At 40.4% G+C, this 18,176-nt stretch overlaps 1 protein-coding gene across 5 annotated transcripts in view; it reads right to left on the bottom strand.

The window, feature by feature from the left end:
• The window catches only part of AHCYL1 (adenosylhomocysteinase like 1), a 249,319-nt gene that overhangs the window by 47,164 nt on the left and 183,979 nt on the right, over positions 1-18,176 (bottom strand). For all 5 annotated transcript variants that reach the window (XR_008401357.1, XM_053706782.1, XM_053706784.1 and 2 more), the window contains exons 11-12: positions 16,197-16,267; positions 13,476-13,570 (exon numbers count right to left, since the gene is read on the bottom strand). Coding sequence is in view for 4 of the 5 variants with exons in the window: in XM_053706782.1 (XP_053562757.1) it covers positions 13,476-13,570; positions 16,197-16,267 (166 nt within the window). In the remaining variant the exon portion in view is untranslated. The remainder of the gene's footprint in view (positions 1-13,475; positions 13,571-16,196; positions 16,268-18,176) is intronic.

Genomic DNA, 18,176 nt, shown 5'->3' with positions numbered 1-18,176 from the left:
CTTTCGAGCCTGAATTAAGGTATCAATGACCGACTCGGAGAAACCACGTTTTGATTGAAGGTAAAACTACACTAAGTCACCACATATCTCTAGCTACTTCCCTTGTCGAGAGTTGCAAGAGAATGACTGGGGTGGCAGTTAGGGGAGGAGCTATATAGACAGCTCTGCTGTGGGAGTCCTCTTGCAACTTCCTGTTGGGAAGGAGAATATCCCACAAGTAATGGATGAACCCGTGGACTGGATACACCTTACAAGAGAAATAGTACTTGCAGACTTTCTGCCAGTACTTAAGATGGCGGGGACAATTATGGGGTGGGGGAGGGAAGAGAGCTGTTTGGGAGGGATCAGGGGGTGGGATGTGTCAGGTGGGAGGCTGATCTCTACACTAAAGCTAAAATTAACCCTGCGAGCTCCCTACAAGCTACCTAATTAACCCCTGCACTGCTGGGCATAATACAAGTGTGGTGCGCAGCAGCATTTAGTGGCCTTATAATTACCAAAAAGCAACGCCAAAGCCATATATTTCTGCTATTTCTGTACAAAGGGGATCTCAGAGAAGCATTTACAACCATTTATGCCATACTTGCACAAGTTGTTTGTAAATAATTTCAGTGAGAAACCTAAAATTGTGAAAAATTTTACGTTTTTTTTTATTTGATTGCATTTGGCGGTGAAATGGTGGCTGAAATATACCAAGATGGACCTAGATCAATACTTGGGGTTGTCTACTACACTAAAGCTAAAATTAACTCTAGAATCTCCCTACATGCTCCCTAATTAACCCCTTCACTGCTGGGTATAATACACGTGTGATGCGCAGTGGCATTTAGTGGCCTTCTAATTACCAAAAAACATAATTTATGTAAGAACTTACCTGATAAATTCATTTCTTTCATATTAGCAAGAGTCCATGAGCTAATGACGTATGGGATATACATTCCTACCAGGAGGGGCAAAGTTTCCCAAACCTCAAAATGCCTATAAATACACCCCTCACCACACCCACAAATCAGTTTAACGAATAGCCAAGAAGTGGGGTGACAAGAAAAAAGTGCGAAAGCATATAAAATAAGGAATTGGAATAATTGTGCTTTATACAAAAAAATCATAACCACCACAAAAAGGGTGGGCCTCATGGACTCGCTAATATGAAAGAAATGAATTTATCAGGTAAGTTCTTACATAAATTATGTTTTCTTTCATGTAATTAGCAAGAGTCCATGAGCTAGTGACGTATGGGATAATGACTACCCAAGATGTGGATCTTTCCACGCAAGAGTCACTAGAGAGGGAGGGATAAAATAAAGACAGCCAATTCCTGCTGAAAATAATCCACACCCAAAAATAAAGTTTAATGAAAACATAAGCAGAAGATTCAAACTGAAACCGCTGCCTGAAGTACTTTTCTACCAAAAACTGCTTCAGAAGAAGAAAACACATCAAAATGGTAGAATTTAGTAAAAGTATGCAAAGAGGACCAAGTTGCTGCTTTGCAAATCTGATCAACCGAAGCTTCATTCCTAAACGCCCAGGAAGTGGAAACTGACCTAGTAGAATGAGCTGTAATCCTTTGAGGCAGAGTTTTACCCGACTCGACATAGGCATGATGAATTAAAGATCTCAACCAAGATGCCAAAGAAATGGCAGAAGCTGTCTGGCCTTTTCTAGAACCGGAAAAGATAACAAATAGACTAGAAGTCTTTCGGAAAGACTTAGTAGCTTCAACATAATATTTCAAAGCTCTAACAACATCCAAAGAATGCAACGATTTCTCCTTAGAATTCTTAGGATTAGGACATAATGAAGGAACCACAATTTCTCTACTAATGTTGTTGGAATTCACAACCTTAGGTAAAAATTCAAAAGAAGTTCGCAACACCGCCTTATCCTGATGAAAAATCAGAAAAGGAGACTCACAAGAAAGAGCAGATAATTCAGAGACTCTTCTGGCAGAAGAGATCGCCAAAAGGAACAAAACTTTCCAAGAAAGTAATTTAATGTCCAATGAATGCATGGGTTCAAAAGGAGGAGCCTGAAGAGCCCCCAGAACCAAATTCAAACTCCAAGGAGGAGAAATTGACTTAATGACAGGTTTTATACGAACCAAAGCTTGTACAAAACAATGAATATCAGGAAGATTAGCAATCTTTCTGTGAAAAAGAACAGAAAGAGCAGAGATTTGTCCTTTCAAGGAACTTACGGACAAACCTTTATCTAAACCATCCTGAAGAAACTGTAAAATTCTCGGAATTCTAAAAGAATGCCAAGAAAAATGATGAGAAAGACACCAAGAAATATAAGTCTTCCAGACTCTATAATATATCTCTCTAGATACAGATTTACGAGCCTGTAACATAGTATTAATCACAGAGTCAGAGAAACCTCTTTGACCAAGAATCAAGCGTTCAATCTCCATACCTTTAAATTTAAGGATTTGAGATCCTGATGGAAAAAAGGACCTTGCGACAGAAGGTCTGGTCTTAACGGAAGAGTCCACGGTTGACAAGAGGCCATCCGGACAAGATCTGCATACCAAAACCTGTGAGGCCATGCCGGAGCTACCAGCAGAACAAACGAGCATTCCTTCAGAATCTTGGAGATTACTCTTGGAAGAAGAACTAGAGGCGGAAAGATATAGGCAGGATGATACTTCCAAGGAAGTGATAATGCATCCACTGCCTCCGCCTGAGGATCCCGGGATCTGGACAGATACCTGGGAAGTTTCTTGTTTAGATGAGACGCCATCAGATCTATTTCTGGAAGTTCCCACATTTGAACAATCTGAAGAAAAACCTCTGGGTGAAGAGACCATTCGCCCGGATGCAACGTTTGGCGACTGAGATAATCCGCTTCCCAATTGTCTATACCTGGGATATGAACCGCAGAGATTAGACAGGAGCTGGATTCCGCCCAAACCAGAATTCGAGATACTTCTTTCATAGCCAGAGGACTGTGAGTCCCTCCTTGATGATTGATGTATGCCACAGTTGTGACATTGTCTGTGTGAAAACAAATGAACGATTCTCTCTTCAGAAGAGGCCAAGACTGAAGAGCTCTGAAAATTGCACGGAGTTCCAAAATATTGATCGGTAATCTCACCTCCTGAGATTCCCAAACTCCTTGTGCCGTCAGAGATCCCCACACAGCTCCCCAACCTGTAAGACTTGCATCTGTTGAAATTACAGTCCAGGTCGGAAGAACAAAAGAAGCCCCCTGAATTAAACGATGGTGATCTGTCCACCACGTCAGAGAGTGTCGTACAATCGGTTTTAAGGATATTAATTGAGATATCTTTGTGTAATCCCTGCACCATTGATTCAGCATACAGAGCTGAAGAGGTCGCATGTGAAAACAAGCAAAGGGGATTGCGTCCGATGCAGCAGTCATAAGACCTAGAATTTCCATGCATAAGGCTACCGAAGGGAATGATTGTGACTGAAGGTTTCGACAAGCTGAAATCAATTTTAGACGTCTCTTTTCTGTCAAAGACAGAGTCATGGACACTGAATCTATCTGGAAACCCAGAAAGGTTACCCTTGTCTGAGGAATCAATGAACTTTTTAGTGAATTGATCCTCCAACCATGATCTTGAAGAAACAACACAAGTCGATTCGTATGAGATTCTGCTAAATGTAAAGACTGAGCAAGTACCAAGATATCGTCCAAATAAGGAAATACCACAATACCCTGTTCTCTGATTACAGACAGAAGGGCACCGAGAACCTTTGTAAAAATTCTTGGAGCTGTAGCTAGGCCAAACGGCAGAGCCACAAACTGGTAATGCTTGTCCAGGAAAGAGAATCTCAGGAACTGATAGTGATCTGGATGAATCGGAATATGCAGATATGCATCCTGTAAATCTATTGTGGACATATAATGCCCTTGCTGAACAAAAGGCAGGATAGTCCTTATAGTTACCATTTTGAATGTTGGTATCCTTACATAACGATTCAATATTTTTAGATCCAGAACTGGTCTGAAGGAATTTTCCTTCTTTGGTACAATGAAGAGATTCGAATAAAACCCCAGCCCCTGTTCCAGAACTGGAACTGGCATAATTACTCCAGCCAACTCTAGATCTGAAACACATTTCAGAAATGCTTGAGCTTTCACTGGATTTACTGGGATACGGGAAAGAAAAAATCTCTTTGCAGGAGGTCTTATCTTGAAACCAATTCTGTACCCTTCTGAAACAATGTTCTGAATCCAAAGATTGTGAACAGAATTGATCCAAATTTCTTTGAAAAAACGTAACCTGCCCACTACCAGCTGAGCTGGAATGAGGGCCGCACCTTCATGTGGACTTAGAAGCTGGCTTCGCTTTTCTAGAAGGCTTGGATTTATTCCAGACTGGAGATGGTTTCCAAACTGAAACTGGTCCTGAGGATGAAGGATCAGGCTTTTGTTCTTTGTTGAAACGAAAGGAACGAAAACGATTATTAGCCCTGTTTTTACCCTTAGATTTTTTATCCTGTGGTAAAAAAGATCCTTTCCCACCAGTAACAGTTGAGATAATAGAATCCAACTGAGAACCAAATAATTTGTTACCCTGGAAAGAAAGGCAAAGTAGAGTCGATTTAGAGGACATATCAGCATTCCAAGTTTTAAGCCATAAAGCTCTTCTAGCTAAAATAGCTAGACATAAACCTGACATCAACTCTGATAATATCAAAAATGGCATCACAGATAAAATTATTAGCATGTTGAAGAAGAATAATAATATTATGAGAATCATGATCTGTTACTTGTTGCGCTAAAGTTTCCAACCAAAAAGTTGAAGCTGCAGCAACATCAGCCAATGATATAGCAGGTCTAAGAAGATTACCTGAACACAGATAAGCTTTTCTTAGAAAGGATTCAATTTTCCTATCTAAAGGATCCTTAAACGATGTACCATCTGCCATAGGAATAGTAGTACGTTTAGCAAGGGTAGAAAACATAATTTATGCTTACCTGATAAATTCCTTTCTTCTGTTGTGTGATCAGTCCACGGGTCATCATTACTTCTGGGATATTATCTGCTCCCCTACAGGAAGTGCAAGAGGATTCACCCAGCAGAGTTGCTATATAGCTCCTCCCCTCTACGTCACCTCCAGTCATTCGACCAAAGACCAACGAGAAAGGAGAAGCCAAGGGTGTAGTGGTGACTGAATTATAATTTAAAAAATATGTACCTGCCTTAAAAAACAGGGCGGGCCGTGGACTGATCACACAACAGAAGAAAGGAATTTATCAGGTAAGCATAAATTATGTTTTCTTCTGTTATGTGTGATCAGTCCACGGGTCATCATTACTTCTGGGATACCAATACCAAAGCAAAAGTACACGGATGACGGGAGGGATAGGCAGGCTCATTATACAGAAGGAACCACTGCCTGAAGAACCTTTCTCCCAAAAATAGCCTCCGAAGAAGCAAAAGTGTCAAATTTGTAAAATTTGGAAAAAGTATGAAGCGAAGACCAAGTTGCAGCCTTGCAAATCTGTTCAACAGAGGCCTCATTCTTAAAGGCCCAAGTGGAAGCCACAGCTCTAGTGGAGTGAGCTGTAACTCTTTCAGGAGGCTGCTGTCCAGCAGTCTCATAGGCTAAACGTATTATGCTACGAAGCCAAAAAGAGAGAGAGGTAGCAGAAGCTTTTTGACCTCTCCTCTGTCCAGAATAAACGACAAACAGGGAAGAAGTTTGGCGAAAATCTTTAGTTGCCTGCAAGTAGAACTTGAGGGCACGAACTACATCCAGATTGTGTAGAAGACGTTCCTTCTTTGAAGAAGGATTTGGACACAAGGAGGGAACAACAATCTCTTGATTGATATTCCTGTTAGAGACAACCTTAGGTAAGAACCCAGGTTTAGTACGCAGAACTACCTTGTCTGAGTGAAAGATCAGGTAAGGAGAATCACAATGAAGGGCTGATAACTCAGAGACTCTTCGAGCCGAGGAAATAGCCATTAAAAATAGAACTTTCCAAGATAACAATCTTATATCAATGGAATGAAGGGGTTCAAACGGAACACCCTGTAAAACGTTAAGAACTAAGTTTAAACTCCATGGCGGAGCAACAGTTTTAAACACAGGCTTGATCCTAGCTAAAGCCTGACAAAAGGCCTGGATGTCTGAATTTTCTGACAGACGCCTGTGTAACAAGATGGACAGAGCTGAGATCTGTCCCTTTAATGAGCTAGCCGATAAACCCTTTTCTAAACCTTCTTGTAGAAAAGACAATATCCTAGGAATCCTAACCTTACTCCAGGAGTAATCTTTGGATTCACACCAGTATAGGTATTTACGCCATATTTTATGGTAAATCTTTCTGGTAACAGGCTTCCTAGCCTGTATCAGGGTATCAATAACCGACTCAGAAAAACCACGTTTTGATAAAATCAAGCGTTCAATTTCCAAGCAGTCAGCTTCAGAGAAGTTAGATTTTGATGTTTGAATGGACCCTGTATCAGAAGGTCCTGTCTTAGAGGTAGAGACCAAGGCGGACAGGATGACATGTCCACTAGATCTGCATACCAAGTCCTGCGTGGCCATGCAGGTGCTATTAGAATCACTGATGCTCTCTCCTGTTTGATTTTGGCAATCAATCGAGGAAGCAGCGGGAAGGGTGGAAACACATAAGCCATCCTGAAGTTCCAAGGTGCTGTCAAAGCATCTATCAGAACCGCTCCCGGATCCCTGGATCTGGATCCGTAGCGAGGAAGTTTGGCGTTCTGGCGAGACGCCATGAGATCTATCTCTGGTTTGCCCCAACGTCGAAGTATTTGGGCAAAGACCTCCGGATGAAGTTCCCACTCCCCCGGATGAAGAGTCTGGCGACTCAAGAAATCCGCCTCCCAGTTCTCCACTCCCGGGATGTGGATTGCTGACAGGTGGCAAGAGTGAGACTCTGCCCAGCGAATTATCTTTGATACTTCTATCATTGCTAGGGAGCTTCTTGTCCCTCCCTGATGGTTGATGTAAGCTACAGTCGTGATGTTGTCCGACTGAAACCTGATGAACCCCCGAGTCTTTAACTGGGGCCAAGCTAGAAGGGCATTGAGAACTGCTCTCAATTCCAGAATGTTTATTGGCAGGAGACTTTCCTCCTGACTCCATTGTCCCTGAGCCTTCAGAGAATTCCAGACAGCGCCCCAACCTAGAAGGCTGGCGTCTGTTGTTACAATTGTCCAGTCCGGCCTGCTGAAAGGCATCCCCCTGGACAGATGTGGCCGAGAAAGCCACCATAGAAGAGAGTTTCTGGTCTCTTGATCCAGATTCAGAGTGGGGGACAAATCTGAGTAGTCCCCATTCCACTGACTCAGCATGCACAATTGCAGCGGTCTGAGATGTAGGCGTGCAAAGGGAACTATGTCCATTGCTGCTACCATTAAGCCGATCACCTCCATGCATTGAGCTACTGACGGGAGTTGAATGGAATGAAGGACACGGCATGCATTTAGAAGCTTTGTTAATCTGTCTTCTGTCAGATAAATCTTCATTTCTACGGAATCTATAAGAGTCCCCAAGAATGGAACCCTTGTGAGAGGAAAGAGAGAACTCTTCTTTTCGTTCACTTTCCATCCATGCGACCTTAGAAATGCCAGAACTAACTCTGTATGAGACTTGGCAGTTTGAAAGCTTGAAGCTTGTATCAGAATGTCGTCTAGGTACGGAGTTACCGAAATTCCTCGCGGTCTCAGAACCGCCAGAAGGGCACCCAGAACCTTTGTGAAGATTCTTGGAGCCGTAGCCAATCCGAATGGAAGAGCTACAAACTGGTAATGCCTGTCTAAGAAGGCAAACCTTAGATACCGGTAATGATCTTTGTGAATCGGTATGTGAAGGTAAGCATCCTTTAAATCCACTGTGGTCATGTACTGACCCTTTTGGATCATGGGTAAAATTGTCCGAATAGTTTCCATTTTGAACGATGGAACTCTTAGGAATTTGTTTAGGATCTTTAAATCCAAGATTGGCCTGAAAGTTCCCTCTTTTTTGGGAACCACAAACAGGTTTGAGTAAAACCCTTGTCCTTGTTCCGACCGCGGAACCGGATGGATCACTCCCATTAATAATAGATCTTGTACACAGCGTAGAAACGCGTCTTTCTTTATTTGGTTTGTTGACAACCTTGACAGATGAAATCTCCCTCGTGGGGGAGATAATTTGAAATCTAGAAGGTATCCCTGAGATATGATCTCTAGCGCCCAGGGATCCTGAACATCTCTTGCCCAAGCCTGGGCGAAGAGAGAGAGTCTGCCCCCCACTAGATCCGGTCCCGGATCGGGGGCCCTCGGTTCATGCTGTCTTAGGGGCAGCAGCAGGTTTTCTGGCCTGCTTGCCCTTATTCCAGGACTGGTTAGGTTTCCAGCCTTGTCTGTAACGAGCAACAGCTCCTTCCTGTTTTGGTGCAGTGGAAGTTGATGCTGCACCTGCTTTGAAATTCCGAAAGGGACGAAAATTAGACTGTCTAGCCTTAGCTTTGGCTTTGTCTTGAGGTAGAGCGTGGCCCTTACCTCCTGTAATGTCAGCGATAATTTCTTTCAAACCGGGCCCAAATAAAGTTTGCCCCTTGAAAGGTATATTAAGTAATTTGGACTTAGAAGTTACATCAGCCGACCAGGATTTTAGCCACAGCGCCCTACGTGCCTGAATGGCGAATCCTGAATTCTTAGCCGTAAGTTTGGTTAAATGTACTACGGCCTCCGAAACGAATGAATTAGCTAGTTTAAGGACTCTAAGCCTGTCCGTAATGTCGTCCATCGTAGCGGAACTAAGGTTCTCTTCCAGAGACTCAATCCAAAATGCTGCCGCAGCCGTAATCGGCGCGATGCATGCAAGGGGTTGCAATATCAAACCTTGTTGAACAAACATCTTCTTAAGGTAACCCTCTAATTTTTTATCCATAGGATCTGAAAAAGCACAGCTATCCTCCACCGGGATAGTGGTGCGCTTAGCTAAAGTAGAAACTGCTCCCTCCACCTTAGGGACCGTTTGCCATAAGTCCCGTGTGGTGGCGTCTATTGGAAACATCTTTCTAAATATTGGAGGGGGTGAGAACGGCACACCGGGTCTATCCCACTCCTTAGTAACAATTTCAGTTAATCTCTTAGGTATAGGAAAAACGTCAGTACTCGCCGGTACCGCAAAGTATTTATCCAACCTACACATTTTCTCTGGTATTGCAACAGTGTTACAATCGTTAAGAGCCGCTAAGACCTCCCCTAGTAATACACGGAGGTTTTCCAATTTAAATTTAAAATTTGAAATATCTGAATCCAATCTGCTTGGATCAGAACCGTCACCTACAGAATGAAGCTCTCCGTCCTCATGCTCTGCAAGCTGTGACGCAGTATCAGACATGGCCCTAGAATTATCAGCGCACTCTGTTCTCACCCCAGAGTGATCACGCTTGCCTCTTAGTTCTGGTAACTTAGCCAAAACTTCAGTCATAACAGTAGCCATATCTTGTAATGTTATCTGTAATGGCTGCCCAGATGTACTAGGCGCCATAATATCACGCACCTCCCGGGCGGGAGACGCAGGTACTGACACGTGAGGCGAGGTAGACGGCATAACTCTCCCCTCGCTGTTTGGTGAAATTTGTTCAATTTGTACAGATTGGCTTTTATTTCTATTGGGCTCCACCATGGCATTGGAACAATTGACACAGGTATCTTCCTCTGAATCAGACATGTTTAACACACTAGCAATAAACATGCAACTTGGTTACAATCTTATTTAACAAAAACGTACTGTGCCTCAAAGAAGCACTAAACGATTAAATGATTAAATGACAGTTGAAATAATGAACTGAAAAAAACAGTTATAGCATCACTCTTTAAAAACAACATAACTTGTTAGCAAAGGTTTGTTCCCATTAGTAAAGCAATACTAATTAAATTTTAAACATAAAAATCACAGAGCAACGTTTTAAAACACAGTCACTATATAAATCTCACAGCTCTGCTGAGAGAATCTACTTCCCTTCAAAGAAGTTTGAAGACCCCTGAATTCTGTTAGAGATGAACCGGATCATGCAGAAAATATAAGTGTAACTGACTGGAAATTTTTGATGCGTAGCAAAGAGCGCCAAAAACGGCCCCTCCCCCTCACACACAGCAGTGAGAGAGAAACGAAACTGTCATAATCAAAACAAGCAAACTGCCAAGTGGAAAAATAATGCCCAAATATTTATTCACTCAGTACCTCAGAAATGCAAACGATTCTACATTCCAGCAAAAACGTTTAACATGAATTAAATACCTATTAAAAGGTGTAATGTATTTTTACAGAGTAATTCCGGTGAAATACCATCCCCAGAACACTGAAGTGTAGAGTATACATACATGTCATTATAACGGTATAGCAGGATTTTCTCATCAATTCCATTCAGAAAATAAAAACTGCTACATACCTCAATGCAGATTCAACTGCCCGCTGTCCCCTGATCTGAAGCTTTTACCTCCCTCAGATGGCCGAGAAACAGCAATATGATCTTAACTACTCCGGTTAAAATCATAAGAAAAACTCTGGTAGATTCTTCTTCAAACTCTGCCAGAGAAGTAATAACACGCTCCGGTGCTATTGTAAAATAACAAACTTTTGATTGAAGTTATAAAAACTAAGTATAAACACCATAGTCCTCTCACACCTCCTATCTAGTCTTTGGGTGCAAGAGAATGACTGGAGGTGACGTAGAGGGGAGGAGCTATATAGCAACTCTGCTGGGTGAATCCTCTTGCACTTCCTGTAGGGGAGCAGATAATATCCCAGAAGTAATGATGACCCGTGGACTGATCACACATAACAGAAGAAATAGCCCCATCAACTTTAGGGATTTTGTCCCAAAATTCTAATCTGTCAGACGGCACAGGATATAATTGCTTAAAACGTTTAGAAGGAGTAAATGAATTACCCAAATTATTCCATTCTCTGGAAATTACTTCAGAAATAGCACCAGGAACAGGAAAAACTTCTGGAATAACCACAGGAGATTTAAAGACCTTATCTAAACGTTTAGATTTAGTATCAAGAGGACCAGAATCCTCAATTTCTAAAGCAATTAGTACTTCTTTAAGTAAAGAACGAATAAATTCCATTTTAAATAAATATGAAGATTTATCAGCATCAACCTCTGAGACAGAATCCTCTGAACCAGAAGAGTCATTAGAATAAGAATGATGATGTTCATTTAAAAATTCATCTGTATAAAGAGAAGTTTTAAAAGATTTTTTATGTTTACTAGAAGGAGGAATAACAGACATAGCCTTCTTGATGGATTCAGAAACAAAATCTCTTATGTTATCAGGAACACTCTGAACATTAGATGCTGATGGAACTGCAACAGGTAATGGTACTTTACTAAAGGAAATATTATCTGCATTAACAAGTTTGTCATGACAATCAATACAAACAACAGCTGGAGGAACAGCTACCAAAAGTTTACAGCAGATACACTTAGCTTTGGTAGATCCAGCACCAGACAGCGATTTTCCTGAAGTATCTTCTGACTCAGACGCAACGTGAGACATCTTGCAATATGTAAGAGAAAAAACAACATATAAAGCAAAATTGATAAAATTCCTTAAATGACAGTTTCAGGAATGGGAAAAAATGCCAAGGAACAAGCTTCTAGCAACCAGAAGCAATGAAAAATGAGACTTAAATAATGTGGAGACAAAAGCGACGCCCATATTTTTTTTTTTAGCGCCAAATAAGACGCCCACATTATTTGGCGCCTAAATGCTTTTGGCGCCAAAAATGACGCCACATCCGGAACGCCGACATTTTTGGCGCAAAAGAACGTCAAAAAAATGACGCAACTTCCGGCGACACGTATGACGCCGGAAACAGAAAAGATTTTTTGCGCCAAAAAAGTCCGCGCCAAGAATGACGCAATAAAATGAAGCATTTTCAGCCCCCGCGAGCCTAACAGCCCACAGGAAAAAAGTCAAATTTTTAAGGTAAGAAAAAATGATTGATTCAAATGCATTATCCCAAATATGAAACTGACTGTCTGAAAATAAGGAATGTTGAACATCCTGAGTCAAGGCAAATAAATGTTTGAATGCATATATTTAGAACTTTATAAAAAAGTGCCCAACCATAGCTTAGAGTGTCACAGAAAATAAGACTTACTTACCCCAGGACACTCATCTACATGTTGTAGAAAGCCAAACCAGTGCTGAAACGAAAATCAGCAGAGGTAATGGTATATATATAAGAGTATATCGTCGATCTGAAAAGGGAGGTAAGAGATGAATCTCTACGACCGATAACAGAGAACCTATGAAATAGACCCCGTAGAAGGAGATCATTGCATTCAAATAGGTAATACTCTCCTCACATCCCTCTGACATTCACTGCACGCTGAGAGGAAAACCGGGCTCCAACCTGCTGCGGAGCGCATATCAACGTAGAATCTAGCACACACTTACTTCACCACCTCCATAGGAGGCAAAGTTTGTAAAACTGATTTGTGGGTGTGGTGAGGGGTGTAGGTGTATTTATAGGCATTTTGAGGTTTGGGAAACTTTGCCCCTCCTGGTAGGAATGTATATCCCATACGTCACTAGCTCATGGACTCTTGCTAATTACATGAAAGAAAGCAACACCAAAGCCATATATGTCTGCTATTTCTGAACAAAGGGGATCCCAGAGAAGCATTTACAACCATTTATGCCATAATTGCACAAGTTGTTTGTAAATAATTTCAGTGAGAAACCTAAAGTTTGTGAAAAAAATTGTGAAAAAGTGAACGATTTTTTTTATTTGATCGCATTTGGCGGTGAAATGGTGGCATGAAATATACCAAAATGGGCCTTGATCAATACTTTGGGTTGTCTACTTAAAAAAATATATACATGTCAAGGGATATTCAGGGATTCCTGAAAGATATCAGTGTTCTAATGTAACTATCGCTAATTTTGAAAAAAAAAGTGGTTTGGAAATAGCAAAGTGCTACTTGTATTTATTGCCCTATAACTTGCAGATGTAAACATTGGGTATTTCTAAACTCAGGATACATTTTAGAAACTATTTAGCATGGGTGTTTTTAGTGGTTGTAGAGTTGTAACAGATTTTGGGGGTCAAAGTTAGAAAAAGTGTTTTTTTTTTTACTTTTTCCTCATATTTTATAAAAAAATTTATAGTAAAATTATAAGATATGAATTTAGAGAGGCTTCAGAAAAGCTATATAAAATGGTTACATAATATTATATTAATTTATTTCAAAATGATAGAATTGAAGATTATGCAAAAATAATGATCATTAGAGAAAGGAGATATCTTAAAGACATAAAGAGCTTTCCAAAAAAAGATTACTTCATTAACATTTATTGAGTATTTCACTTAGTCCTCTAAAATGTATAAACTACACATCTAAATCTACGTCTACATCTATCTGTCATAGAAAAAATAGAAAAAATAAAGTCTTAAACAATATGGCCAAGAGCAGAGATCAGAGGTGTTTTTTTCCAGTTGCTATCTCACCACATCAATCTCAGTGTTTGAATGCCCCATATTACACACAATGCAGCCATTCTTCATTCGATCCAGATGCTCCCTTGTAACCACATTTTTGTTACCTGTGATGAAAACATTTTTATGTGTAAAATTATTTACCTGATATAGCCAAAGTGCTGCCAGCTTTTGTCATAACAACCTCTAAAGTTGAACCTTTGGAAGTGTTAAATATAAATCAGATATTTATGGTTGAAAATGTAAAACTGCTTAATAACTAGTTAATAAACCAGATATGTAAAGAGGGAAAACAACACTACCAAAATATGAAAATAACAAGCATTTGATTGCTTAGAAAATATGCTGTTTATAAGGACTTTCATAATTTTAAAAAAGGTTGATCAGGTATTATAATTTTTGAGTTGGATATACAAATTATGTACTGTACAAGTATTAATATTGCAGCCACGAAATAACCTAGTTCAATCTTGCATATACTGAGATATTATAGGGACATGAACCCCAAATTCAGATAGAGCATGCAATTTTAAACAACTTTCCAATTTACTTCTATTATTTAATTTTTTTTCATTCTCTTGTTATTCTTTGCTAAAAAGTTTATCTATAGAGACAAGGGATATAAGTCAGAACACCCACACCAGGGTACTCACATTTAGTAGGAGCACTCAGACAGTGCTATTAGGCGTGTACTCAACAGCAACCCAGCTTGCTGATACTTCCAGCGTGTCACCGGGAACACCTTGAGCTCTCCCTTCTCAACCAGGATAGCAGGCTGCCAGGCAAGGCAGCTTCACAGATCAGGCGAATGTAGATGGAAATATCAGGAAATCCCACTCCAAGCAGGAACAATCCCAGTATAGATAATAGGTGGAGGATGATGTGGTTAGTAGCAATAATCAGTAGCAGTTCCAATATCAATAAAAAATGGATTTATTAAAAGATTATAAACAGGAACAAAAAGAAGGGGTATATATATACACCCTCCTAATTTACATGCGACGCGTTTCTCAGCTGTGATGAAACAGCACCACAGCTGAGAAACGCGTTGCATGTAAATTAGGAGGGTGTATATATATATATATATATATATATATACCCCTTATTTTTGTTCCTGTTTTTAATCTTTTAATAAATCAATTTTTTATTGATATTGGAACTGCTACTGATCATTGCTACTAACCACATCATCCTCCACCTATTATCTATACTGGGATTGTTCCTGCTTGGAGTGGGATTTCCTGATATTTCCATCTACATTCACCTGATCTGTGAAGCTGCCTTGCCTGGCAGCCTGCTATATCCTGGTTGAGAAGGGAGAGCTCAAGGTGTTCCTGGTGACATGCTGGTAGTATCAGCAAGCTGGGTTGCTGTTGAGTACACGCCTAATAGCACTGTCTGAGTGCTCCTACTAAATGTGAGTACCCTGCTGTGGGTGTTCTGACTTATATCCCTTGTCTCTACTGGTACACACAAGCGCCTCTCTTTGTGTTCTTTATTTTTCTGCTTAGATGTCCTGCCTGGCTGATGTGAGGAGAGTGCTGCTGCTGATATCCACTTACAGATTACATCTACTGATCGATATATTCCATATTTTCTGGTCTGGATATTTATTGGGACTTATTACACCTATAGACTTCTTTTGTCTTTAATATATACATTTTGTAGTTGGTTTGTTTTATTCTATTATCCTGATCAACATTGTTTTGTTAATATCAACATAATAATTAATACATCTATTTTTATATGAGTATTTCTTATTAAAGCGCCCCCTATTTAGCTATCTCTATTGAGATATCTATTTTTTCCTGTTCAAGGTTTATCTATGAAAGCTCAGGAGCAGCAGAGAATCTAGGTTCTAGCTGCTGATTGGTCGCTGCATATATATATATACCGATTGTCATTGGCTCACCCATGTGTTTAGTTAGAAACCAGTAGTGCATTGCTGCTCCTTCAACAAATGATACCAAGAGAATAAAACAAATTAAATAATAGAAGTAAATTAGAAAGTTGTTTAAAATTGTATTCTCTATCTGAATCATGAAAGATTTTTTGGGTTTTCATGTCCCTTTAATGCACTTAAAGTGATGGTAAACCCAAGCGTATAACAAACGCTAGGATTTACCATCACTAAAAATAAACATTAGTTTCTCTAATCTTTTGGAAAAAAACGTAAAACTCTAAACTCACGCTATCTGTAAGGAAAGTAGATTGCTAACTCAGTGCCTCAGGGCCACCTCCAGACCAATTATTTGTTTGTGTCAACTGACATCCTAGCACAGCTATTGGTCTAGAAGTTAAAACGTCACCTCATTGAATAAAAGGATGTGCTGTGGGTGGCCGGAGGCACTGTGTTAGCGATATGCTTTCCTTACAGATAGGATGAGTTTAACATCTTTTTTTACTAAATAAACTAATATTTATTTTTAGTGGTAAATCCTAGCGTTTGTTAAACGCTTGGATTTACCATCAATTTATCTTCCAGAGGAAATAATATTGTGTCTTGACAGTTTTGAACCAAGATGAGGTTAGGTGTAGAACCCCTTGAAACAGGTTTTTGCCACACTCTAATGCATTTTTGACAGACATAATAGCACAGATGGCATTGCCTTGGCCAGACTGTAATCATAGTGACAATGCATCAGCAGTACTTTGGCAACAGCATTATGATTATTGTGGACATAATTTCCAAAGAGAGACCTCTGTCCATATATCATTTTAATTCCTCATTACCTGTACAAGTGATAACCACATCCATTTGTCGTATGACCTCATTCAATTTCACCACACGAAAGCCCTCCATACTGTAAAGGAGAGTAAAAAAAAAATCATGAAAGATTGGCTAGTGTGATTCCTTTCCCAGTTGTTTCTGTAACACGGCACACTTAAAATAAGAAACAGTTGTGTGGCCCTGGACTTTTTTTTTTTTTTAAACTGATTGAATCAAGTGCTTGTAAACAACACATTTCCATTCAATAATCTAATAACAAAATGTATGCTTACCTGATAAATGTATTTCTTTCCGGGCATGGAGAGTCCACAACCTTATTCCAATTACTAGTGGGAAATTCAACTCCTGGCCAGCAGGAAGAGGCAAAGAGCACCCCAGCAAAGCTCTTAAGTGTAACTTCCCTTACCCATAATCCCCAGTCATTCAGCCGAAGTAAAATGGAAAAAGAAGAAACAAGGGTGAAAAAGGTGCCTGAGGTTTACTCAAGGAAACTGCTGAATTATAATAAAAAAAAAAGAGGGCAGAGTCGTGGACTCTCCATTTCAGGAATGAAAGAAATTTATCAGGTAAGCATACATTTTGTTTTCTTTCCTATGGCATGGAGAGTCCACTATGTCATTCCAATTACTAGTGAGAACCAACACCCAAGGTAGAGACACGGAATGAACAGGGAGGGAGAACAAGGCTGGAGAACCTAAACAGAAGGCACCACCGCTTGAATAACCTTTCTCCCAAAAGAAGCCTCAGCCGAGGCAAAAGTATAGAATTTGTAGAATTTGGAAAAAGTATGCAAAGAGGACCATGTTGCCGCCTTACAAATCTGTTCCACAGAAGCTTCATTTTTGAAAGCCCAAGATGAGGAGACAGCCCTAGTGGAATGAGCCGTAATTCTCTCAGGAGGCTGCTGTCCAGCAGTCTCATAAGCAAGACGAATCACACTTCTTAACCAGAGGGAAAGAGAAGTAGAAGTGGCCTCTTGACCCTTACACTTTCCAGAGAAAACAACAAACAGGGCAGAAGATTGCAGAAAATCCTTAGTAGCTTGTAAGTAAAATTTTAGAGCACGCAGAACATCCAAGTTATGCAAAAGACGTTCCTTATGAGAAGGATTAGGACAAAAAGAAGGAACAACAATTTCCTAATTAAATGTTTCGATCTGACACCACCTTAGGGAGAAATCCCAATTTAGTACGAAGGAACGCCTTATCTGCATGAAAAATAAGGTACGGGGAAATCACACTGCAGAGCTGAAAGCTCAGAAACTCTGCGAGCGGAAGAAATAGCAAGGAGAAACAAAACCTTCCAAGATAACAACTTTATAACAACAACATGCATTGGCTCAAACGGAGCCTGCTGCAAAACTTTAAGAACTAGGTTAAGGCTCCAAGGAGGAGCAACAGGTTTAAACACAGGCCTGATTCTCCAGGTCATCCTTTAGAAAATAAAATTTGTGGAATCCTCACCCAACTCCAAGAAAAACCTTAGGCTTCATGCCAAAAAAGGTATTTATGCCATATCTTATGGTAAATCTTACGAGAAACAGGGTTACAAGCCTGAAGCATAGTATCAATGACCTCCCTGAAAAACCACGTCTAGACAGGACTAGGCGTTCAATCTCCAAGCAGTCAGCTTCAGAGAATCTAGATTTGGATGGAGAAATGGACCTTGAATTAGAAGGTCCTTCCTCAGAGGTAACCTCCAAGGTGGAAGAGATGACATCTTTACCAGATCCTGCAAGGCCAGACAGGAGCTATTAGAATCACAGACGCTCTCTCCTGCTTGATACGAGCAATGACTTGTGGAAGGAGAGCAAACGGAGGAAACAGTTATGCTAGCTTGAAATCCCAAGGGACCGCTAGAGAATCAATCAGGGCGGCCTGAGGATCTCTTGACCTTGAACCGTACTTTGGAAGCTTGGCGTTTTGATGAGACGCCATCAAATCCAACTCCGGAACCCCTCAACTGAGGGTTATCCGGGAGAA

This window comes from Bombina bombina, chromosome 3 (genome assembly GCF_027579735.1).
Source record: "Bombina bombina isolate aBomBom1 chromosome 3, aBomBom1.pri, whole genome shotgun sequence".
Lineage (NCBI taxonomy): Eukaryota > Metazoa > Chordata > Amphibia > Anura > Bombinatoridae > Bombina > Bombina bombina.
Note: the sequence above shows the minus strand (reverse complement) of the source record. Positions and strands in the feature narration are given on the sequence as shown.